This window comes from Hakea prostrata, chromosome 10, assembly GCF_041222555.1.
Source record: "Hakea prostrata isolate BN-2017 chromosome 10, UWA_Hpros_2, whole genome shotgun sequence".
In the NCBI taxonomy this organism is placed as follows: domain Eukaryota; kingdom Viridiplantae; phylum Streptophyta; class Magnoliopsida; order Proteales; family Proteaceae; genus Hakea; species Hakea prostrata.
Window position 1 is genome coordinate 10,770,731 of NC_142609.1, and position 25,374 is coordinate 10,796,104.

A 25,374-nucleotide genomic window follows, 5' to 3' on the forward strand; every position below is an offset into this window, starting at 1 on the left:
CTAGAGCCAGTAACAATTGATTTGGAACTTCTTAGTCCTTTGACTTGGAACTTCTTAGTCCTTAAGGAACCTACTTGGAAAGTAAGGTTGAAGAGTCTGGCTGTCTCACGTTCCATGTGCATTATCTCACGAGAAGCTTGCTTCGATGCTTCCGTAGGAGGGAGTTCAACTTGTAGACTTGTTACTTCACAACTTCTGCATTCTAGTACTAGAAGAGATGATTGAAAAGGTTTAACAAAAGCTGAAAACTCTTGTTAGGGGAATACTAAAATGGCACATTTTTCTTTCTTGTGAATTTTGTGTAGTTTTCAAAGCCCAAGAATGCTACATAGGGGAACCGAATCCTATTAGGCCTTCCATCAGTCTTCTGGACGAGTGAATGTAGGGGAAATACACCAGAAATGAAAGCTAATCTGTTGAAGGTCAGGCAGGCATGTACCTAAATCCAGACATACACACAGCAAGCTGACCATGGGGTGTAGGTCCTACCTCTAAGGGTTGAGGGGGTTGGCCAAATCAAGATCCTCTACCCTGACAGATAGAATATTGTGCTTCCCTCACACTCCATCACATGTTTAGGAGGTAAGACCCACCTCTAAGCATTTATGGTCTACTTTATCAATACTCAGACGCAAACCTCTCCTAAATAAGTGGAGTAAAAACAGTACTCTACCCCGACGGGTAACGGATTCCAACTCGGGTTGGCCCGCAACCCCAAGTGGGTAGCAGTCCCAGAATCCCAACTCACATGAACATCAGTTCTGTTTAACCTACATCCACAGGTTTTCTGAAAACTATGTACATCACAACTGTAACTCTAGTAATGACTGCTTCGATGATGATAAAGGAGTTACTCATGACTAACACAGTATTGTTGAAAAGGAACACTAGGTTATAACCAAATCGAGCTAATTTACTCACCAGGGCCTCAGTATTTCCATGTCAAAGAGAAAAGAAAAATAGAAAGGGCTATTGAGGGGGCATGGCTTAAATTCATTCACTTCATGTATTAAAATGTAAATGATTCAAGAATTGATAGGTTGAGAACCCCAACCAAGTGAAACAGGAACATGAAAATTGGGTTTTTAAGAATTATTTAGCAAACTATGTGTTGCAAATTTGCAATATTTCACTAATTGAATTATTGAAACTCATCAGAAACTACATGGTAATATTGAACTACCCATCTTCAAAGGAAGAAAATCAAATGGAAAAAAAAATATAAAAAAAGAATGCAACAGTTACAAAAACCAGGATCCATTATTTGTTAACTTCAATGAATTCTTTGTACTCTTTCTTCATTTTCACACCTGATACAGTCCTGCATAGCGGTGGAGATTAAGTTAATGATCACAAAAGAGTAATGTAACAAGAACACTGCTAGTGAAATCATCTGACATTCCTGGAGCAACTTTCGATTTCCCTTATTGGAGTCAAGGTAGTACTTTATAACCAAATAGTTGTACGTAGGATTGCCCCCTATTATGTAATAAGGTAGGAAGAAGAGGTTCCTTTGATTTGTGAGTGTGTGTCGTGCAAGAAATCTTTTTTTAAAAAAGGATAAACACAAGGTAACTGCAAATCTGAAGCTCCATAGTACAGTGCTTCAAGCTGCAAACCCTACATACTTGAAACCAACACCTAGACCATCAGATTCTATTAGATCAATTGGCAACTCAATAGAGCGCGAATTATTATCCAAGCTGAATCAGTTCTTTTCATGAAGAAAAGATAACGAGAAAAACATTAATTTCCCATCAGTTTTAAATTCACAAGGGGTCCCTTTTGCAGAACTCCCACAACCTTAGCAAAACCAACTTTCTAGTACGGAGTACACATCCATCTTGCTGCAGCAAAATTTAAGATGTCATGCTAAGCCTGTTAATACTACCAAAATCTAGCGACCAGTTGAGTTATAAATCGGCTGTCCATGTAATTCAGAGGAAGTAACTGAAGTGCAACCAAGGAGAACCAGCCAAGATAGTTTGCAATATCCACATATACAAGGCAAACATGAATACAGATTCTGCTAACCAAGAGTAAGCAAACCAACCTGAGCATTTCTTTGTTTTTGAAGAACTGCACACATGGAGTACCCATAACCCCAGCTGCCTCCGCAACCTCTTGATCTTCCTCAATGTCAATTTCCACAAAGTGCACATTTTGATCAAATTCGTCTATCACCTGTAATAATGAAGTAATATAAAAAAAAAAATTGTAAGCCATAGATCATAACAAACTATGAAGTAATTTCCATGCTGTAAATCAGCAAACATGACAGAACATTGAGATATCCCGTAACTTCTCAGGCACTGGACCCATCAGTAGGTTGCAACTGGGTTCTCCAGGAGCTTCTTTTAATTCCCATAAAAAATTGGATGCTCGGGAGTCGGGCCCAAATTGGAATGGCACATAAACACAGTAACCAGCTTGTGCTACAGCCAACTTCACCACTTGTATGGTGAAGCAGATATCATGTGGTCACAAGGGTTCAAATTTGAAATTTGAAAAAGCAATTGGACATTTTAGAAGGTTTAGATTTTCTGTAAATGAGTTTCCTGCTGAGCTTCTTATTCGTCTACAAGAACAGAAAAAAATTTCTATTGGGGGTGAGGGTGGGGTGGGTTGCAACCATACCTTTCCTAAGATGGGCTTCAAGGTCCTACATGGACCACATGTTGGTGCAGTATATAGCACACATATAAGTCTTGGACTTTCATGATACAACTTCCTCAGAGCATACTGCAAAAATCGGCTCAAGTCAGCACAAGACAGAAAACATTAAGAAATGACTAAATGTATGGAGATAGTAAATTTACCTGACCCCTGTGCTTGGTAAGCGATATATCAAAACCCTCATGTATATCTCTATCTGTGAGTTTCTTCTCAACCTCTTCAGTTATGCTCTGTTAAAAGGACCACTGCTCAGTAGTAACGAAATATTCTACTAACCAGGAGATGGCATCCAATATCGCAAATATATATCATAAAGACACAAATTAAAACATGCTTCCATGCATATTTGCTCATGTTTTCCTTCAGTTGTGTTTAGAAACACATATAGGGGTTGAGATTTGAGAACAACACACTACTGAAAAACCTTGGCTATAATTTGGTTCTCAGGCATATTGATTCACGAAAAAGAAACAGCAAATTAAAACCTACTTTGGGTTGGTGTGTTACAAAGACTACAGAAAATATCTCATTCCATTGAAAGCAAATGTGGAGCAATGAATTCCCAGATGGTCCAACTAAGCAAACAACTATATGCCGTAAACTTCTTTTGGGGATAGCATACAACGGATGTTCTTTTACTCCTTGTTTTTGTCTCCTTGTTAGGAAGTATTGGGTATGGTAAGCAGTATGCTAGCTTTCCGTATCTAACCTATTCCTTTTGTATTATTGAAGATTCATTTTCCAAACACCAGATTGGTTATTTAGGCCAATTTTGTCCAGTAGTAAAATTCTGTACAAATTATATTCTACATGAATTTTCTCATTGTAAAGTTTTCTAATTTCACAATGTCTTTGTTTTCATTATACATTAAATAAAATAAACAATAAACAATAAAAAAATAATAATAAATAATAAAAAAGAAGAAGAAGAAGAAGCGATGGAAGGTTCCACTTTACAGTAAAATTTTCCCTTTCTACTTATTTACATAGAAAAAGAAAAACAGAGCATCATCGAAAAATAAAATCAAAATGTTACTCCATTCACACTAGATTAAATAGTACTTTGTAAGCATCATTCAAGCAGAAAAAGTCCAAGAAGGAATATGTAAAATGTTTCACTTCATTTGCCAGTATGCACATAAAGCCAGATATGGAATTTCTCCATAGGTATAGCTTTTGCTTCAATAACAAACTTACCCACCTAAAGTTGTCCAGCTGAATTATTTAATAACAGTACCGAAATGTTTTTCATTTCACCAAAATGTCTTGGCAAAACAGTCTTCTCGGTGTTTCACATGCCATTTCTTTTTTACCATGGTTCAAACTTCAAACTGAGCTGTTTCACTGAAGTTTTGAACCATGGCAGTATAGACTGATAAATGAAAGCATAATGTGAATACAGACATTACAAGCTTGTCTGGCACTCTTGGATGCCTGAGTTTAGAGGAGTAACTGAAATTGTGGCTTAGACAGTGGGATGCATGACTCTTTGCCCTAGAGATCTCCATTTCTGCGTAAGGCAGATATGCCAGTATGGCTCTCTTCTTCATTCCCAATTAGTATGAAGGCCAAAGACGAGGAGTTGCCTTTTGTTAAGAGCATCTTCGTACCATCCCCCTGACTATTCATGCCCACTTCACTAAGCAGCTATGCTGGACTCACAGATGTATTCAAGGTCCATTGATCCATATCTTAGGTTGGGTTGTCATGAGTATATTGGCAAAGCCATGCACCAATAGGGATTTCTTCCAGGCTTACCATCAGCCTGTGACTTGATCTTGATATGTGATACAATCAGAGCAATGGTATTGACATAGGCATAGGTTGTAAATTCACGATAGTGTCAGGTCCCACAACCCCAGCAAAATTCAGAATTTATTATTTTTTTCCCCTACACTTTAAGCACCAGTGAAAATGCCAAGCCCTACAGGTTATGTTGGGATGGGGCTATGTTGTTGAAAATGCTAACCCCCTATAGATCTCCACCAAACAAACTCACCACTATAGACTGACCCTAAAAACTATAATGCTCAGAAACAACCCTTACATTTTCAAATTTCAAGTCATGTTTCTTAAGAAGTATTCCTGCTTTTTCTTGCAAATACCTAGTGAGAAACTGAAGAATAAATACTAAACTGCCCTCTTCATGAGCTTTGTTCTACAAACTCTCCAAACAGATATTCCTCTTCATTGACATACTATACTGTCCATCTCACATCAACTCGGCCATCCATTTTAGGAAACTCAGATGGATAAGGTCATTAAAACCAATTCAACCCATAATAAGCTTTTGAATAATGCCATGATCTCTCCAGCAAAGGAAATTGATGAGAAAAACACAGTGATTCCTCCTGAAAAATGAGTTTCTTTGAAAACACAGGTAATCATATAGAAGTAATACAACAAATGAAATAACAATAGAAATAAAAATACCTGGTGAAACTCAACAAGCATATTATTGCTCACAAGATATCTTTCAACTGATAAAGCAGCTACACAACCTGATCCAGCTGCAGTTATGGCTTGCCTCCATTCATGATCCTGTTAACAAAACATAATAATGAAAATCTAACCACTGATCCCTAGTACAATGATAAACTGGAATTGAGTCAAAATTAGAGGATCAATTTTGACCTGGAGGAAAATATCTAGTATCAACATGGTTAATAGGAAATCCCCCACAAATTGTCTAAGCTAATAAATGGAACGAAAGGGCCTACTAAAGTACTAAGATGAAGGAGCCATAGCAGTAGTAGCACAACAAATGAATAAAATTGAAGTCAGAAGGAAGATTTCTATTTTATAGAATTACCTGTACATCTCCAGCTGCAAAGACACCATCAACAGAAGTTTCTGCAGTACCTTCCTTCACTAACACATAACCTGCCGTATCAAGTTCAATTTGTCCTTCCAACAGCCAACTGTTTGGAGTGTGGCCTATGCCATAGAATAAACCTTTAGCTTCAATGATTGATTCCTCTCCTGTGTCAACCTTCTTAACTAAAATTCCAGACATCTGGCCTTTGGAGTTCCCAACGACATCCACAGTCTCTGTATTGAAGTGCAAGGTAACATTTGGATTGTTGATAACTCTGAAACATTCGCCATAATTAACCTGTTAAGCAAACATTCAGGAAGTTGAAAATTTACTAGATAAATTCTTTATCAACAGTCAATTAACTCACAAGAGCCATTTCCCCTATAAAAGCATTCTAATCAATCAAGACAAACACTTCAATGCCAAAATTACACGTGAGCCATCAGGCAATCGTTGACCATGAAGCAACCAATAATACACAGAAAGTATGTTATCATTAGTGTATAGGAGCATATGATTACATGTTACATCATAGAATGTTTTCTTCAATGATGCTGGAATCAGCAATTGCCATCAATAAAAAAAGAAATAAATAAACTGGGGAGAAGAGGGAGGAGAATGGTCATAAGAGTACAGGAAAAAGGGGAGATCACTTCAACAGCCCCAACAATTTAGTCAAATAACATCAGCATGATGAAAAAAGATGAGAAAAAAATGTAGAATTAATTTTCATATTATCAATTGTTTGAGAATGAAAACCCTAAGCTAAAAACAATTAATGGAAAACATTTGGCAAAGGGGAGCCGGTGATTGTCTATCCCCAACCCCACCTGCATCTACCACCATGAGAGGGATATCTTTTAGCAATCACTAAAACTATGGTTGATTCAACAGAAAATATTTTTATAGCAATTGTCATGGAAATAATTCCTGGATTTTTTTTTTGAGGGGGGGGGGTTGAAGGTTCAAGATCTTGATCTCAAGGCCCATCTAGCCAAATCAAAAAGCTGAGTTGGCTCCTAAGCTTGCGAGAACTCGTGGGGTTGATGAAATTTCTTTCCCCAACTCTGAGGCATCAACTTGAGGGTATTAGGAGTCATTTGGGGCTGAAATTTGTGATCCAGCCTATTCCAGTCCTTCCAAACAAACTGGTGACCTTAGATTATAGGGGAGAAAAATAGTAGTGTATATATGATTTCCACTTTGAAAACCAAGTTGCAAACCACTACGCTGAAGTGAAACCTTAAGATGGCCTATTGTACGTCTCATATAGCCAAACATGAATGCTCAAGGTCAAAGTTCAAACAACTCTAATACATCACACATGTTCATAGTTCAAATAACAAAGTTCAGATGATAATCTAACCATCAACATTACAACTTGTGAGTCAAAACTCAAGACATTATGTGCTAAGCACATTGTCTTGTCTTGCGCATTCTCATCTCTCTAAATGGAAAAAGTGAGACATTGCAAGTTTTCCAACAATGTTAAACAAAGGAGTTGTAAATACCCCAGGAAACAAATGCAAACTTTGGAAATGCTCAGTTTGTGGAGAATGCCCCCTGGAAGAAGTCTACAGCAAGGAAATTATTGTAGTAGAATTCACTAAAAAAAAAAAATTAGGGTAACAACTTAAAAGTTATTTTACTGCGAGAGAAGTGGACGCCTCCTCATCAAGGATTACATTTACCACCCAAAGAGGACGCTATCCCTTTCTTATGACTGGACTATCCTACCATGCCAAAAGGTGGCCAAACATAAGGTACACATTATGGGTGAATAAAGAATTTATTACCAAGAAGAAAGATGACAACAAAACAAAGGGAAAAAGGAGAACAAAAATGCAAACAACCTAAGCCTCAACCAAAGGAGGTAGAATGTTGGGGAGAGGAGATGGGAAGACCCCATGAAACATCAACATGCCAGTTCCATGAGGTATCAAAACTAAAAACAATAACTAGGAGAAGGGAAAAAAAAGTGGAGAGCAAAGAGCTTTTGACTTTGTAAAAAGAATGGTGTCTGAAAAATGATGAAGACAACGGGAATTAGAGGTCCATTTTCTGTTATTATGTTCCATCCAGATTTGATTGACGACAGTGCAAAGGCTAGTTTTCTCTATGTGCCATAGATCAAAGAATCAACAGAAGTCAGGTCTATCCAAATGCACTCTCTAGCGAAAGGAATAATTCTCAGCCAACAAGGCTAGCATTTGTCTACAATGCCTTGACAGATAGAATGGAGAGGCAGCAAGCCCAAAAAAAAAAAAAAAAAAGATGGTCAATATCTTAACAGCATTTCAGCAAAAGCAGCATCAACAAGACACCTATAACTGCCATTGACAGTGAAAGGACCAAGTTGGATGGAAATTAGAGAAGATTCACCCGGATGTAAAGCAGCCAGGAATCCGATGCTTGAACCAAAGAAGTTTCCACCAAGGACAAAGAGGAACTCTAACCAGAATGTCATTGCTAGCTGATATCATTTCCTAGAATTATTGGAATCCTCCAACCAATCTCCATCCAGTTCTTAATTCTATGTGAAATGCTCTGCCTTCTATTCCCTCTGGGAGGATCAATTGTGTCTCATGGGTCCCTGCCAACTCCAGCCTATTCAGCTCTGAAGAGGATTGATTGTGTCTTATTGAACTTGCCATCTTCCATAGGTGTCAAGTTGCCTAGGCGACACCTAAGCATCCTGGTGCTTTTTTTTGTTGCCTAGGTGATGCCTTGTCGTCTCAATTCCCCCCCCCCCCAAAAAAAAAAAAAAAACAACCGACCATCTTGAATTGCCTAGACACCATGACAACTATGCCGCCAACAACAGCCTATTCAGCTCTGAAGCTGGTCGGGATCCGTAGGAATAGAAGGCGGAGCACATATAAATTAAGAACTGGATTAAGAGTGAATGGTGGAGGATCCTTCATTATTAGTAGCAATACCAGCTAACAAGAACTGCTTGTCCAAACCACAGTTATAAATAGATCTAGAGGAAACACTATGCATGGAAGAATTCTTTTGGGTTGACAGTTGTCCACCTAGAGAGCTATAGAGCAGTGATCACCAATCCAATCACAGATGGCACCATGGACAATTACTTAAAGAGATAGGATCTTGAGCTGGACCCAGGAAGCATTGGAACTTGGAAGGACCAGATACAGTCCAGATTGAGTCGTTGTGGAAGGGGCATAAGTAGAGCCAGTCAACCCAAATACTACAAGGTTTCGAAGCAATCTGCCAGATATGCTTGATGCTACCAAAGGAGTTCACATCTTTGATTCCATGAAGTCCAAGATCACCTTCTCCATTGAGAAGGCAGACTGATGCTCAACTGATGGGATGGAGGAATCTTGTGGATTCTTTACCTTTCCAGAGAAAAAAAGCCAGATGATACAGATTCATCACCGAAATGCGTTTATTTTATTAGGAATAAGTCTAGGTCTGGGTTATATACATGTTGGGACTTTGATCTGAAGAGTTTTTATTGTAATTGGTCATTTTTAAGGCCCTAACCTAGTGGTATGGGAAACATATGGTTTTTTATGGATATTGCTTATTATTCAGTTATAGTGCCCATTAAGTAGAGATAGCTTCTATCCAAATTCTGCCAAAATTAACCATTTCCAATTTTAGAACTTATATTTTATTTCATCACAACAGAATCCTAGGTAGTTTCTAGTTTCTGTTTGTAAATACTTTTTTCTTTTTGAGATTTCTCTTTTGATGTTTGGTAGCTAGGTTTGTAGGAAATGCTTAGCTTCTATATGTTAGTTTCTATTTTTAGAAATTCTATTTCATAAGGTTTTTGCAAAGTATAAATAGGCCTTACCAGTAGTACTAAAGATAAGACTTGATTAATGGAACTTCCTTTACTTGTTTGCAAGTGCTTTGTCTGAAAAAGATTTATTCAACAGCTGAGATAACTTAAGTGAGGCACAAGGCTGAGATAGCTAACCATTTACTCCACCTTTCTTCTATATCATCTTTTTCTAATCACTTTTTAATGTTCTAGCACATGTAAACAAGGAAAAATAAAATTAAAGACCATATCTATTCTTCAGGATGAGATGATTGCCATTAAGACTGGTTTGCTTTTTGCTTCTCAGATGGGATTACCCAATGTCATCATCCAATCTGATTCGTTGGTGGCCGTTAACTCAATTTTGGGAACCTATCAAGCTCATTGGTCCACGCTCAACAGCCTTGAAGACATTCTTGATTTGAAAGCTTCTTTCAGCAACTGTGTAATTCGTCATGGAGTTAGGGAGACTAATAGGTGGGCTGATTTACTTGGAGGGCTTCTTAATGTCAAGCAAATAATTGCTTTTGACCCTGGCATACTTCCTAACCGCCTTGCTCTCTTCGTTCATGAAGAGAGACAAGGTTGGCATTTCTACTTAATGTAACACCCCCTTATATTCAATATAATTCTCCCTTTTCTCCCAAAAAAATAAAATAAAATTTTCAGTAAATCAATTTTTTCATCCTCATTGTGTTGATCCTGGCTGCACTCAATTTTCTGTTGGTTCTACCTAGTTTGAGGTCGACCTATGCATTACAAATACAAGGAACCACTCAGGCCCAACTGTGATTCAGGCTAACATGAAGTCGATTACTAAAATTGGACGAAGCATAAGAATGTAATAAAACCCAACTATCCAACAAGAAAGCCTATTCCACTGATACTATCTTTTTTTTTTTTTTTCTTTTTAAATACTAATCAGGAGTAGAGCAGTTAAGTGCTACAAGAAAACTGGAATATATCTTGTGGAATAATGCAAACCAGCAGTAAAGACTTTAACCCCAAAAAGCAAAGACCCATATGCCTCCATCTAACTGCCATGAGTGAAGTAATCTGGGCCTCTTTTTTTTTGGGTGGTTGGGGGGGTTTATTCTGGACCACACTAGATCTACAACCCATCAAGCCACTAAACCAACTTTCTTATAAGGTTTCAGATTTTGGTCCACGTATCCAGCACAACCAATAAAATTACACCAACTGAACCCAAACAACCAAAGAATTAACCACAAAAACCTGCAAGGTATCTTCAAGGTTCAGATTGTGTTTTTCAGGGTACTCATAGTTATGTGGTTTCAAGGTGATCATTTACATTTACATATGCAGTCAAAATCCAACCTGATCAACTTCCATCCTACCTATACATGTATATACAGTAAACTATTTTACAACTTGGTCTACCAATCATTACAAATGGCATTATGAATAATCCTAAAACTTTTTTTACAGGACTGCTAACCGAAAGCATAAAAATCACAATTAAACAAGTAAACATTTTGATAAGAAAAATTACAAAAAATAATTTTTTCGGTGATTCAAGCACCAAAAATTCACAGGATATAAGACTGAATTATAGGTCAAGTTATTGCAGAATCCTAGAAGAGTTGAGGCAGTATGAATCAGGTTGAAGAAACTCATTTTGGAGCCCAAGTCAGTCAGACAAAAAAAACAAGTTGGACAAAGATCGAGTTGGTGGACACCCCCCCCCCAACCGAAGCAAGGTTTGCTGGGAAATATACAATTACAGCTAAATACTGAGATCCCATTGAGAAACTGAGATATTAACTCGTATCACATCTCATCTCGAAATCCCTACACAAGAGACATTACCAAGATCTCGGTGATATCCTAGCTTATGGTATAAAAAAGATTTGTTTAGTAGAAAGAGAACTTGTAATGGGGGCTACCTAAAAGTTAACAGTAAAGAGGGGGGGGGGGGGAATGCTTAATCTAATCTGCAATATGAGGCACCACCAAATTATAGCCCCTAGGGAATAATTAAACCAACATTTTGTCTCTTGTTTAATTTAAATCCAACACTAGGTTCTAAGCAATTCAAACAATTGAAAAAGATGAACAAGAAGAGAGAGAGAGAGAGAGAAGAGAACTTAAATCTCACTTACCTATCTTGCATTGCTCTAGATGCCCTTAGTTGATCTCTGCGAACAAGTAAATGTACATGGCGAGCATACTTAGTAAGATACAGTGCTTCCTCAGTGGCTGTATCACCCCCTCCAACTACAGCAAGAACTTGCCCCTTAAACAGTGGTGATGCCCCATCACAAATTGCACAAGCACTAATTCCTCTACTCCAAAATTCATCCTCATGTGGTAACCTGAGCCTTTTTGCAGTAGCTCCTGTGGCTACAATAACACTGTGGCACTTTACCTGAAAAAAATACCAAGAAGACCTAAGAAACTAATTGAAATCAAAGAAGCAAACTTAACCACAATTATAAATGATACAAAGCAAGTTTAGAATTAGAAATCATGGTGATATTAGGTGCTCAATGTCAAGCATGTGATGCCATAAGAAGTAAAGTGTTACTTCTCTACCAGCCTTCGACTCACTTCAGCATCAAAGGAAACTTTTTCTTGTGTTGGTATAGTTGGTTCAGTGGTTTGTTAATAAAGACATGCAAAATTTTTTAGATACAATGCCTACCTTCTCCAAAAGATCATAGTAACATGTGGAAATTCATAACCCCCCACTCCAGCAAAAAAAAATAGCACTGCAGTAGGATTACTAGAGAAAGAGGTGGAAAGTAATAAATACCATAGGGAATTAGTAGAAGAGACTCAAGAGGAACTTAGATGTAATAGGTTGGCTATGTTTGTTTGGCAAGAGAGAAAACAGAAAGAAGAAGGAAAGAGACAAAAAAAAAAAAAAAAAAAAAAAAAGAAGAAGAAGAAGAAGAAGAAGAAGAAGAAGAAGAAGAAAGAAAGAAAGAAAGATTCTAGTTTTGAAATTGACTTGGAACTTCTTGTAATTTTTTATTTTCTCTCAAAAACCATGACACTTAAGCACTTATTTGCTTCCTTTCTTTTCCTTTCATATCTTTCAATTTCCTATCAAATAAAAGGGAAATAGAAGTTTAACCAGAGTAAAATACTCAAAGTATATGATATCCTTGTATGCTTGCTATCCAGGAAGTTCATCCACCATTGACTTAGCAAACTCAGCACCCAATGGACCTTGGTGTTTGCTGACACAACCAGGAATCTCAGCTCTATGCAGTCTGGTTTGGCTACACATCCTAAGCTTCCAATCCCAACCTTGTTTCTAATTTGAATTTTGTGGGTTTTTTGGGGCTACTTTACTCTTAAATTAGTTCTAAATTATTTGGTATCAGAACAATGGTTGATGAGTCATGTTCTAACCAATCTCCCTCTGCTCCATGTCCTACTAATGATATTCATGAAGTTATACAGAGTTTGGCCAACACATTTGACACTTCAGAGAGAGGATTTGGCACAATCAATGGTGATATGCATGTACCGAAGGAGAGTTCACAACACAACAGTCAAAGGATCTCCATCTTGTCCACCCCGGAGGATTTAACAGCAAAGCAAAGATGACAAAACTGACTTTGGAGACGGGCAAAATGATGACAATACACAAAGTTGAACCAGAATTGAAAGATTACAACAGGAAATCTCATTTCTACTATCTTTTATGTTTGGCTATGCGCCTTCAATGCATCCTTTGATTGGTTCTCTTAGATGGAGAGGCAATACTAAAGCTGGTTCATGCTTGACTGATTGGACCAGCAAGGGAGTGGTGGAGAAATTCAATCAAAGTTGTACTGTCAACGTGAAGAGCCTACCGGATGTTACGAGATGAAAGAAATACTGATGGACAAATATTTATCCTCTTATCTTCCAGATAAGGTTACATACCTGTTGAACTTCTAAAGATGCAAGAGCAGCAACAGGCAAACCTCCAATCAGTGAATGAAGACCTATAATTGAGGCTAAGATTGAAGAACTTCAAGTGATTCCCATTGTCAAAAAGATGCTAGTCCTTGAAGTTCAAATATTGAGGATTGAATTGAAGAATTTAAGAATTTGGAAATTGAGACAAAAATTGATGATGTGGTCAGAGCCATGATATGAAATCTCATGAAAGTTTGACAAAATTCTGCAAGATTTTGCATGTCTCACGGTCATCAAAACAAGAGACAACTGCGAAATGAAGTTGAATAAGTTGACTGAAATTTCAAGAATTCCAGTTGCTATTTGTAATTTTGACATAATATATACAAAAACTCATTGAAATTTCACGCGGGATGCAGAAGCTCCCATTTTGGTTCCCTTTTGCAATTTTTGATCAGTTTGACTCTGTTCTTGCTCATACCAAGGGGGAAAATCGAGATCCTTGCCAGCAAACACATGTTTAACATAGATGGGGTTACCATCAGTAGCTAAAAGAATATTTGCTCAAAAAAAATTTGACATCCAATACATAAAGATCGGTCCTACACTTAAAAAAACTGAGTTTGAATTTTTTTTCCTAAGGGGAGAACTGATGTAAGACAAAAAATTTGCAAAACACTGTTCAGTACCAAATCCACCTATCTCAACTTTCTAGTTTGTTAACATTTTCTCTTGTTTGGACCCTACCTGTGTGAAGATTTGAACTGTTGTTACTGCTGCAAGGCAATTGAATTGGTTGTGGTCACATCAAGTTTCCATGTGTAGCTTTGATATTGCTGCTGCTTATCCATTCAATCATGCTGCTGTTGCTGACCAGGGATAACTGCTGTGGCCTTCTAATGCCTTATCCCCCCCCCCCCTTTAATTCATAACACCTACTGAGATTCTAAAGCTTCCATACCATCTCACCTCCTCTTTAACCCATCCATCCAGTCCGCCATTGACACCTTTACTTTCTATATTGGGAACTTCTTCCAACAGTTCTGACCATCAGAATTTAAGGCAAATTGCAGCGACATCACTTCACCCAGATCACCATTCTATCCATGTGTTAAGTACCCAAATGTAGTAACTTAACAATGGTGGAATGGCACAAGGAAATAATAGTAATAATGGACTTTGAATAAATGCTGAACCAGAAACAAAACACACTACCAGCAGTAGGTGAACCTACGGCTACCCAAGAGCAATAGCTCTCACCCTAACTTCCCCAATAACTCAAAACGCATGCCTAACCTACTCTTCCTTCCCAATATTAACAGTAATTACTTTCCTACAATACCAATCAACAGAATCATCCCAACTCCAATCCTAAAAGGCAATCTGAATGCAATCTGACTCTTTGAATCTCACAACCATTTCCTTCCCTTCTTGACTAGATTTTGTGGATTCGCTTGGCCCGCTTACAAGTATAGGCGCGTGATACAGGGGGGCTATACATCCCCCCCCCCACAGTATTTTTTCCCCCTGGGGTGGAAATGAAGTGGTAGGGGGGCCCTTCTTTTATTTTTTTTTTTTTTTTTTTCGTGGGGGGGGGGGGTGTTTCTTTTTAAAACACCCCCCCGCCGGCGGGGGGGAAAAAAGCTGGGGTTGGGGGGGGGTGGGGGGGGGGCTTCGCGCCTGGCTGTGGGAGAGGGGGGGGGGGGGGGGGGGGGGTGTGGTGGCGGTGTGCGGGGTTGGTGTGTTGGGGAAGAAAATTCGATCGAAATGGTCGAAATTTCGATCGAAATTCCTGCAAAAATCCAACTCGAAACGAAATTGAGTAGTAGGCACAAAAAGTATCCATTTCGTTTCGTATCGACCGAAATTTCGGTCGATACGAGTCGAAATTTCGACCCGATACCATATCGGGCCGAAACGACACATGCGTAGGCTATAAAATACCCACTTTCGACCCAGTTTCGACATATCGACGGCATTTCGACCTACCGAGCCATATCGCCAGAGCCATTTCGAGTTGTGTTTGAATTTTTTGTTGATTTCTCTTGTTTTCATCCGCTTCTACACCTAATTTCTAGTATTCCATTTCCTTCAAACACTTGATTTGCTCCTCCATTTGTGCATTTTCTCAAATCTTGCAAGGTGAGTAACCAACTTCCTCATTTTTTGATTTTTGTTTCATTTGTGCCTTAAATCATGTTAGATTGCTTCCAAATTTATATATGTTTACTTTAGAGTGATAATCTATGAATTTGTAGTGTCAAAATTATTTTTTGATTCTTCCTACTATTTTTTTATTTTTCTGTTATTAAAAATTATTTACTAAATTATGTATATTGTTAAAAATGTTTATGTATAGTACATGTATAAGCTTCAAATGGATGTATGTGAGAGTTGAGACACCATATTGCTGTGATGGTGTTGAATTAATTTTTTTTTTTGTTAATTATGTAATTTTACTGTATTTAATATATATTTAAATAATTAAAAAAATATATTTAAATATTAAAAAAATAATTAATTTCTGTTTTAAATTTAAAAATAGGAGAGTATTAGTGGAAGCATGTATGCAATTTTTTGAGCATGTTGTGGATATTTTTAAGATAGTTAGTGTGTATTTTATATATTTTAAAATTATTTATATATTAAAAAAATACTTATATAGTTATACATATTTTTTTTTAATATTTAAAAATAGGAGGTTATTATTAGAAGCATGTATGTCATTTTTGGAGCATATTGTGGAGCTTTTCAAGATACTTAGTATGTGTTTCTTGTATCAGGCACTCTATTTTAAAGATGTCAGACATAGCTTGGGATCATGGAAGGCCACTGACAGCTGATAAGAGGAAGAGTGAGTGTAATTACTGCAAGAAACAAATAGGAGGAGGTGGGGCCACTAGATTGAAGGTGCATCTAGCTGGTGGCAACAGGGATGTAACAGGGTGCCCAAAGGTGCCTGTAGAGGTCAAGAAGGCAATGGCCTCATATATTAGTGGTGGAAAGCAAAAGAGGAAAGAGAAGAGAACACAGAGGGATGAGTTCGAGGATGCCTGCTTAGATGACCTTCCAGATCCTGAGGGTTATGGTAGGGATGAGCCAGGAGACAGTGACCCTGATCCAGAGGCCGATCAGCTGAGGAGGGCGATGATGATGAGTAGGGAGCAACAGAGGATTGATGACATCAGGAGGCAACAGAGGGGTCTGGGTTGTGGGTCCTCTAGAGAGCCAGTAGGTATGGGAGGTATAGGTGGCTCCCAAGTCCCTATGAGGAGGTCTCAGAGTGTCAGGCAGGAGGCTCCTATCCCACGGGCCCCTACAAGGGGTCGAGCTTCCTCAGCACATCCTACAGATCCGGATCTTGAGATTCTTCGCAATGATCCGGCCCTATTTGCGAGGCCTGAGCATAAACAGAGAAAGTTGAAGCACTTATGGGGGAGTGTGAAGGAGAAAGTGGGGATGGCTTTCTCCAAATGGGCGCATTACCATAGTGTTCCAGCACATACAGCTCAGGGGCCCTACTACAGAGATATGATTGAGCAGATAGGCGAGAGTGGGAGTGGTGTACAGGGCCCCACTCCATATGAGATATACAATGTGTATTTGCCTAAGCATAAAGAGGACATAAATGAATACATTAAGGGATTAAAGCCCATGTGGAATCATTATGGAGTGACTCTGATGGCTGATGGTTGGACTGGTCCCACTGAGACAGTCCATCATCAATTTCATGTTGAATTGTGATGGGAGGACAGTGTTCCTCAAGTCAGTAGATGCATCCGGTGAGAAGAAGGATGCAAAATACATTTACAAATTACTGAAGCAAGTGGTGAAGGAGGTTGGAGTGGAAAATGTAGTTCAAATTGTGATCGATAATGGCTCCAACTACAAGAAAGGCTGGGTTGAAGATGCAAGAGAACTCCGGGTATCTAAAGTATAAACATATAGTATTAATTTTCATTTGTAAATACATATATTTACATTACACATATACATGTACACTTTATAACTTTGTATTGATGGCTTGATGGATGGATGGACAGATATAGGCTCTTTTGGACTCCTTGTGCTGCTCACCGCATTGACTTAATGTTGAAGGAGATTGGAAAGGTCAAGCTTGTGAAGAATACGATGGACCAAGCTCGACATGTTAGCACCTTCATATATAACCACACCTATGCATTAAGGATGATGAGGGACAAGTGTCAGGGTGAGTTAGTGAGGCCAGGCATAACCAGATTTGCTACTAATTGGATAGCACTGCAGAGCTTTGAGAGTAAGAAGACTGGCCTTAGGAGTATGTTTGCATCAGAGGAGTGGTTTAACTGGGAGGGTTCTTCATCAGTGGGAGGAAGGAGAGCTCAGTTGACTATCCTTGATGAGAGTTTCTGGCACAATGTGAGGATAGTAGTGAAGATGCTTGAGCCTGTGGTGAATGTGTTGAGGATGGTAGATCAGCAAAGAAAACCTACTCTAGCACACATATTTTCTGCAGTAGATAGGATGAAGCAGCAAGTTGCTCAGGTCCACCCACGCGGCAACAAGAAAGTCCTTCAAATCATCAACAGTAGATGGGAGTCTATGTTGCAGCATCCACTGCATAAGGCTGGTGAGTTGTTAAGTTGTTAAGTACTTAAGTCTAGTATTTAATTTAATTTTCATTATGTTATCACACTATTAAGGCTTAAGCATTAACTATTCCCTTTTATGACATACTTTTTCTTACACAGCATACTATTTAAATCCCAAGTACCATTACAAGGACAATATTGGGATGAGGCAAGATTTGATGGATGCTGTCCAAACTGTAGTGGAGAAGTTCGAACCGGATACAGCTAAACAAGCAGTCATCCTTATGGAGGTGAGATAGTGATTGGAATCATTTGATATTCACAATTCGTAGTTTTATACTAAGTCATTAACCTAGTAAGTAGTAACTAGTAACTACTAAGTACTAACTAGTTATTGTTTTTTCTCTTTATATATTAGATAAAGGCTTTTAGGGATGCCACTGGGAGCTTCGGTCGTCTTTGTGGCTGTATCGGAGACGGAAACCACCCCCTGAGGTAAGTTCATTCATTTATTTCATTATACATTATACATTTAATTATTATATTCTATGATTCTATCTTTAATTTAGTTATTTAAGTATTAAAATGACTTGGAGTCTATGTTTGTTGCAGCTGAGTGGTGGTTGCAATTTGGACGTGATTCACACAACTTGAGTAGGATTGCAAGCAAAGTGCTCTCCCAAACATGTTCTGCCACTGGTTGTGAGCGAAATTGGAGCACCTTCAGCCTCATTCACTCAAAGAGGCGCAACCGATTGGGTGTGAAGCGTCTAGAGGACCTTGTCTACCTACACTATAATATGAGACTAAAAGAGGATCATATTAGACAGGGGATGGACAGAGAGAGCACCAATATCGAGTTGGCCGACATATTTGAGATGGATGATGATGATAACCCAGTAGTTGACTGGATCGGGGATAGTGGAGACGGATTGCTTTGGATGAGGATGGAGGTCTTCCCAATAGTCGATTGCGAGAGGAGATGGGGGCTGATGTGGGGGACTTCATGGCCTAGGAGGGGAGGCCACATGCAGAGCCCGCCCGTCCCTTCGTGTCACACCCTAATGCATCCACCCAGAGTGAGGATTTGATTTTCTGGTCCGACACTGAGAATGAGGTGACTCAGGCCTCCGGCGATGACGATGATGGTGGTGATGATGACGGTGATGGTGATGATGGAGGGGATGAGGAGGGTGTGGGACCTCGTGATCAGGATTCAGCTGATCCTAGGGAGAGACCACCACCACCACCTGCTGGACGTGAGAGTCAAGGGGGGGAGGACGACCACCGAGATTCACGGAGAGAGTCAATTCACCCACGCGACACGGGGATTCAGACCACCATCCGGAGCTGCATCTCGAGGCAAAAATGTTTCCTCTACATATTCGAGGAAGGGGAAGGGGAGACAGCATGGCTGGAGCACAGAGGACACGCCATCATATGGGTCCTACCGTCCATCCGATGCCGAGAGCTTGGTGGGATCTATGAGATCGATGAGCATTGATGATGCTAGAGACTCCTCCACCTCCAGAGGATCCGGATGGCATAGGCCTGCAGAGTCCTCATATGATACTGCTGTGGAGAGTATTGGTTCTACCGAGTCGACTTATGGTTATGGTCCTTATGGTTATGGACCATATGGTGTCCCTCCGGCTATCGATTCGTGGTCGAGGGCCGATCGGCCACGACTAGAGCCTTATGGTTATGGAGCGGCCTATGGAGCTTATGGTGTCCCTCCCACTATCAATTATCGGAGTCGACCCACTGCGACCTTATCGGTATCCTTATCCTTCTCCTAGTCCCGAGAGCCGGGCGGGGGTGGTCTTTCATTTGTTGAGCAGATCTTCCACACTATTCCACAGCCCACAAGGCCCACCACCACCAGTTCCTTTGGAGATTCACAACTTCCCACCGTTAGGGAATCTTATGCATGTGGATGAGGCCACATACAGAGGTGCAGTTTTTGACTATGTCCAAAACTATATGGGGCGGGGGCAAACATCATGGGAGTTATATTGTCATTTGTATGGGGTGCAGACGGAAGAGGGAGACCTTGAGGCTTGAATAGAATAGACTTGTAAGCAAGTTATAAGTTGTAAGTTGTAACTTGTAAGTAATAACAATACAGCCTTCTTCTCGATTCATGTACTATATACTTGGAATGTTGGATGTTACATTTTCAGTAGTTTTTTAGTAAACTAGTAGTTATTATAGTGTTTATTATGTTTGAAATAGCTAGTATGCAAAAATCCAAATCAATTTGAGTGCATTTGAGGCTCGAAATTGAGTTTTCAAGAATCGGGAAAAAAGTATCCAGTTTCGGTCGAAATTTTGACCGAAACCTCGAAATTTCGACCTTTTCCAAGGTCGAAATGTTTATTTCGATCGAATTTTTTACCTTGCTTCGACTGTGAAACGTGAAACACCGGGTGGATCCTTGAATCAACAGGTAAACGTAGACGATAGACAACTGGTCCCACTTGCTCAATGATCTGGTACGGCCCGTAGAAGCGATGGCTGAGTTTTTCATTGGGTCGTTAAGCAAGTTTCTGGAAACGATAAGGTTGTAGCTTAAGAAAAAACTCATCCCCCACTTGATAATGCACCTCCTTGTGCTTGGAATCCGCTGAAGCGCACATCCAAACTTGGGCCACCCGTAGGTTTTGTTTGAGGTCATCCAACACTTGATTACACTCCTGAAGGAACACATCAACCTCATCAACTTTAGAACAACCATCCTCCCAACGTAGAAGAGAAGGTGGAGCTCGTTTGTACACAACCTGAAATTGAGTCATTTTAGTGGCTGAATGAAATGTCGTGTTGTACCAATTCTCTGCCCACCGTAACCAATTAATCCAATCCTTCAGTTGGCGAGAGCAGAAGCATCGTAGGTAAACCTCAAGGCTGTGATTTACCACCTCCGTTTGACTATCCGTTTGAGGATGGTAGGCACTACTAAACTTTAGGTTGGTGCCTGCCAATTTGAAAAGCTCCATCCAAAAATTACTAAGGAAGACGCGATCTCGGTCAAAGACAATGGATCGACGGAACCCATGCAATCGGATAACCTCCTTATTGAACAAGGTAGCCACATCCTTGGCGGAGTAAGGGTGTGAAAGAGTAATTAAGTGAGCGTACTTGGATAGACGGTCAACTACGACAAGCACGGTATCTCCACCCTTAGTCCTGGGTAACCCACCAATAAAATCCATGCTAATGTCCTCCCAAATGTGGTCCAGAATTGGCAGCAGTTGAAGGAGTCCAGCGGGTTTCATGGCTTGATATTTACCCTACCGACAAGCATCACAACTAGCCACAAAATTGCGGACAGCAGCCTTTATTCCTACCAAAGATACCCCACAGCTGCCAATCACTTATAAGTCCTCAAAAACCCTGAATGCCCACCAAATGGGGTAGAATGATACTCCGACAGTAATTTGGGAATTAATGGTGATCCGTCGGGGATGACTAACCGGTTATTATAGAGTAATGTTCCCTTTTGAAGGTGATAGCTGGGGTAGTCCTGGGATCCCTTCATCAAGGCCTGAATGATCTTCTGGTAACGGTCCAAGGCCGCGTGTACCTCTGTGTCTAAACCCTCACCTTCCTGCCAGTTTGCTGCTGTCATGGAGGAAAGCTGCATATCACCCGCTGACTGTCGTCATGAGTGAGCGTCTGCGGCTTTGTTCTCGCTGCCCGGACGATACTGGAATCTCAAAATCAAACCCCAACAGCTTCATGACCCACTTCTGTTGATCCGTAGGCACAATACACTGATCCAACAAATATTTCAGACTTTTTTAATCAGTTCGTACTTTGAAATGTCTCCCCATCAAGTAGTGACACCATTTCTAGATAGCAAGCACTATTGCCATTAATTCTTTTTCATATACGAATTTGGTTTGTGCATGAGATGACAACACCTAACTCCAGTAAGCAATTCGATGGCCATCTTGCAACAAAACCGCACCTAGCCCAAAACCTGAAGCATCTGTCTCCACCCAAAACTCCTTTGCGAAATCGAGAATAATCACGCCGGGGGTAACACCGGGGGGGGTCGTCATGGCTGTCTTCAGGGTGTTAAACATCTTTGTTGCCGTCCACTCCCACCGAAACGCATCTTTCTTCAATAAATTAGTGAGCGGAGCGGTAATCTTACCATAATCTTTGAAAAATCTTCAGTAATACCCCATTAACCCTAAAAATCCGCATTGGGCTTTAAGATTTTGTGGCTGGGGCCACTCCTTGATGCACTTGATTTTTCGTGTATCCACCGCTACTCCGTCTTTAGATATGATGTGCCCTAAGTACTCCAGTGTAGCCACCCCAAACATACATTTTTTTCGGTTAACGACGAGGCTGTGTTGTGTTAGGAGTGTAAAGGTGGTTCGTAAATGACCCACATGTTCGTCCATGGTCCTGCTATACACCAAAATATCGTCAAAGAACACCAAAATATATCGCCGTAAATGCTCACGAAATACCTCATTCATAAGTGATTGGAACATGACAGGAGCATTCGAGAGCCCAAAAGGCATCACAAGGAATTTGTAATGCCCATTATGGGTACAAAAAGCCATCTTTTCTTCATCATCATCCGCCATTCTGATCTGGTGGTAGCTTGCTTTCAAATCAAGTTTGGTGAACATTGTGGCCCCTCCTAACTCATCCAACAGTTCGTCAATTGCAAGAATAGGGAATTTGTCAGGAACCGTAAGTTTATTTAAGGCACGATAATTCACGAAGAATCTCCATCCTCCATCCTTCTTCCGGACTAACAATATCAGACTAGAGTAAGGACTCACACTAGGCCATATCAATCCTGCCGTTAACATTTTGTGTACTAACCTTTCGACCTCGTTCTTTTGAGAGTGTGGGTAACGATAGGGCCGAATATTAGGCGGTGTATTTCCCTCGGCTAGCTGTATCCTGTGGTCATGTTTCCTCCGTGGCGGTAATCCTGTGGGTGCCTCGAACAGTTGTGCAAGTTCTTTTAATAAATGCGATACCGCTGCCCTCTCTTGTCCTTCTATCTCTTCGCATTCGGACCGTTGAGGGTGTAGCCAATATCCATCACCACCTGCCTGGACGGACTATAACACGCTTTTCAATGTTGTCTCCAGTCTCAATAAAGTGGGATCCCCACACAGTTTTACGGGTCGTCTGTGCCACTCAAAATTCATGGTTCGCAAACGCCAATTACTTCGCACCTCCCCTAATGTCTGTAACCATTCAACACCCAGAATAGCGTCCATACTACCCAAATGGAATGGGTAAAAATTCTGTAAAAAAGTCTCACCACCCATGTTGATCGGCGTATTTTGACACACTCCAATGCCCCTATGAATCGTGCCATCTCCCAAAGTTACCTAAAAGCTCTTCTGTTGTACCTCCAGCCCTAAAGGCTCCACCAGCTCTGCGCAAAGAAATTATGCGTTGCACCACAGTCGACTAACACGACGACGTCGTAGCCGTGGATCTACCCTCTCAACTTCAAGGTGTGGGGTGAGTCGATTCCTACCAGAGAGTGTGTGAAAGTTCTGTCTCGATCAAAGGGTCGATTTCGTCAACTCCAATGCTACCGTCGGTCCTTCTTGTGGCTGCAACATCCTGTTCATCGGCATCGTGGAGTAGCAACAACCTCGATTTGCTCGAGAAGGACAACAATGACCTTTGGTATAAGGAGCATCGCACGGAATCAAATACCCTTGTCCATTTTTTCCTTGATTTCGTCTTGAGAGAGCCACCTTGAGCGCCCGAAAGTTCCTGCCGCAAACGGAGTTGCAGAACGATTGTGAGAGGAAGAAGACGACGGGTCAATCTTTTAGGTTGGTCGAACCGGGGGTGTTGAGTGCCCGGTTGGTTACGGTTCCTTGGTTCAAGGTTGGTCCTTTAGAATTAGTGCTGGTTGGACCCAATTGAACATAACGTTGGGTTGAGCTTTGGGTTGTTGGAGTGGGCTGGGCCCCAATAAGATTTCCGATTCAATTTCCAAGCCAAGTTTTTTGCCTCTCTTGCTTGGGCCGGATCCATTATTTGGCCCAGCGTGGTGGGTCCAAATAACCTTACCTCTGCTCTCACATCCTCATTTAACCACGCTAAAAACACGCCCTTGACCCACTCTTCTTCTACGGTGTCTGGCAGCCGCCATAAGCTCCTCGAATCCATCTCTGTAAGCTGTGAACGACCCAACCTGTTTATGGGTGATCAATGCTTCTTGTGAAATCCTCATCTGTGCCGAACTGAAACGCTGGATCATCGCCTCTTTCAAACCCCTCCATGATAGTAATGGTTGGTGCAACTCGCGAAAACGTATCCACCCCAACGCAACTCCCTCAAAGCACAAAGTTGCGGTTCGAAGTTTCGCTCCATCACCTAATTTGTTCAAGTCGAAATACCTTTCTACTCGTGCGATCCATCCCATAGGGTCATCTCCCAAAAAAATTAGCATGTCAAAGTGCCTAGGAAAAAATTCCCTCGATTTTTCTGTTTCACCCATTCTCTCATCTGGTGTTCCCTTAGTCATCTCTACTATTAGGATATCGGCTGATTTTCCTTTTGAGAAAGAAATCTTAGTTCCTCTCTGAATTCGTCATTGGCTTTTTCCCCTTTTTCAATCTGATATGCTAAGGCCCCTACGACCTTGAATCTCTTTAACAATGGTTTCTAATTCCCTCTACCCTCTGTTCCATTCTACTTTTTACCATTACCACAAGTCGTTTGGCTCGATGCCAATTTGTTAAGTACCAAATGTAGTAACTTAAGTACTTAACAATGGTGGAGCGGCACAAGGAAATAACAGTAATAATGGACTTTGAATAAATGCTGAACCGGAAACAAAACACACTACCAGCGGTAGGTGAACCTACGGCTACCCAAGAGCAATAGCTCTCACCCTAACTTCCCCAATAACTCAAAACGCATGCCTAACTTCTACTCTTCCTTCCCAATATTAATAGTAATTACTTTCCTACAATATCAATCAACAGAATCATCCCAAATCCAATCCTAAAAGGCAATCTGAATGCAATCGACTCTTTGAATCTCACAACCGTTTCCTTCCCTTCTTGACTAGATTTTGTGGATTCACCGCTCTTGCTTACGAGTATAGACTCGTGATAAAGGAGCTTATCACCATGTTTGGAGTCAAGCCAGCTTGTATTTTGGCCTACAATATAACTATTTGGTGTTCAATGACATACCTTGCAATATAACCATTGGAATTCTACCAAATTCTCCGTAGTGTTTTTCCTACCTATTGGTAACATATCAACACGAGTGTGATTGAATTAGTATAGACTGGTTGACCCTACATCATACGCTTCTAATCTGTCCTTGTTTTTAATTCTAATTTTTGTGGGTTTTTTTGGGGCTAAATTACTTTTAAATCAGTTCCACGTTAGAGAATCACAATTTTGCCAACAAAATCAGGGACTGACGTGTGGATTCAAGGTTCAGTAGAATCACATCTTAAATACTTCCAGTAAAGGCACCTTCTTACTGGTTAAAGAGAATGCATGGAAACAGCTCTTCTACATCCGAAGCACAGTTACAGCATCAGCTTCATTCTTGCCCTAAATCATGAGATTGATTGAGCCAGCTTCAAAATTGTTGAAGCAAAATACGAATTTGTGTTT

The 25,374-nt window shown here is 40.3% G+C and overlaps 1 protein-coding gene across 1 annotated transcript; it reads right to left on the reverse strand.

The window, feature by feature from the left end:
• Window positions 1-923: 923 nt before the first annotated feature.
• LOC149001885 (thioredoxin reductase NTRC-like) lies at window positions 924-14,167 on the reverse strand. Its single transcript, XM_089138603.1, has 9 exons — window positions 14,136-14,167; window positions 13,191-13,278; window positions 11,414-11,709; window positions 5,489-5,768; window positions 5,110-5,217; window positions 2,820-2,906; window positions 2,638-2,742; window positions 2,054-2,184; window positions 924-1,321 (listed from the first exon to the last, which is right to left on the reverse strand). The coding sequence occupies exons 1-9, from the start codon at window positions 14,165-14,167 to the stop codon at window positions 1,261-1,263; spliced, it is 1,188 nt and encodes a 395-aa protein (XP_088994729.1). The 3' UTR covers window positions 924-1,260.
• Between the last annotated feature and the right edge of the window lie 11,207 nt (window positions 14,168-25,374).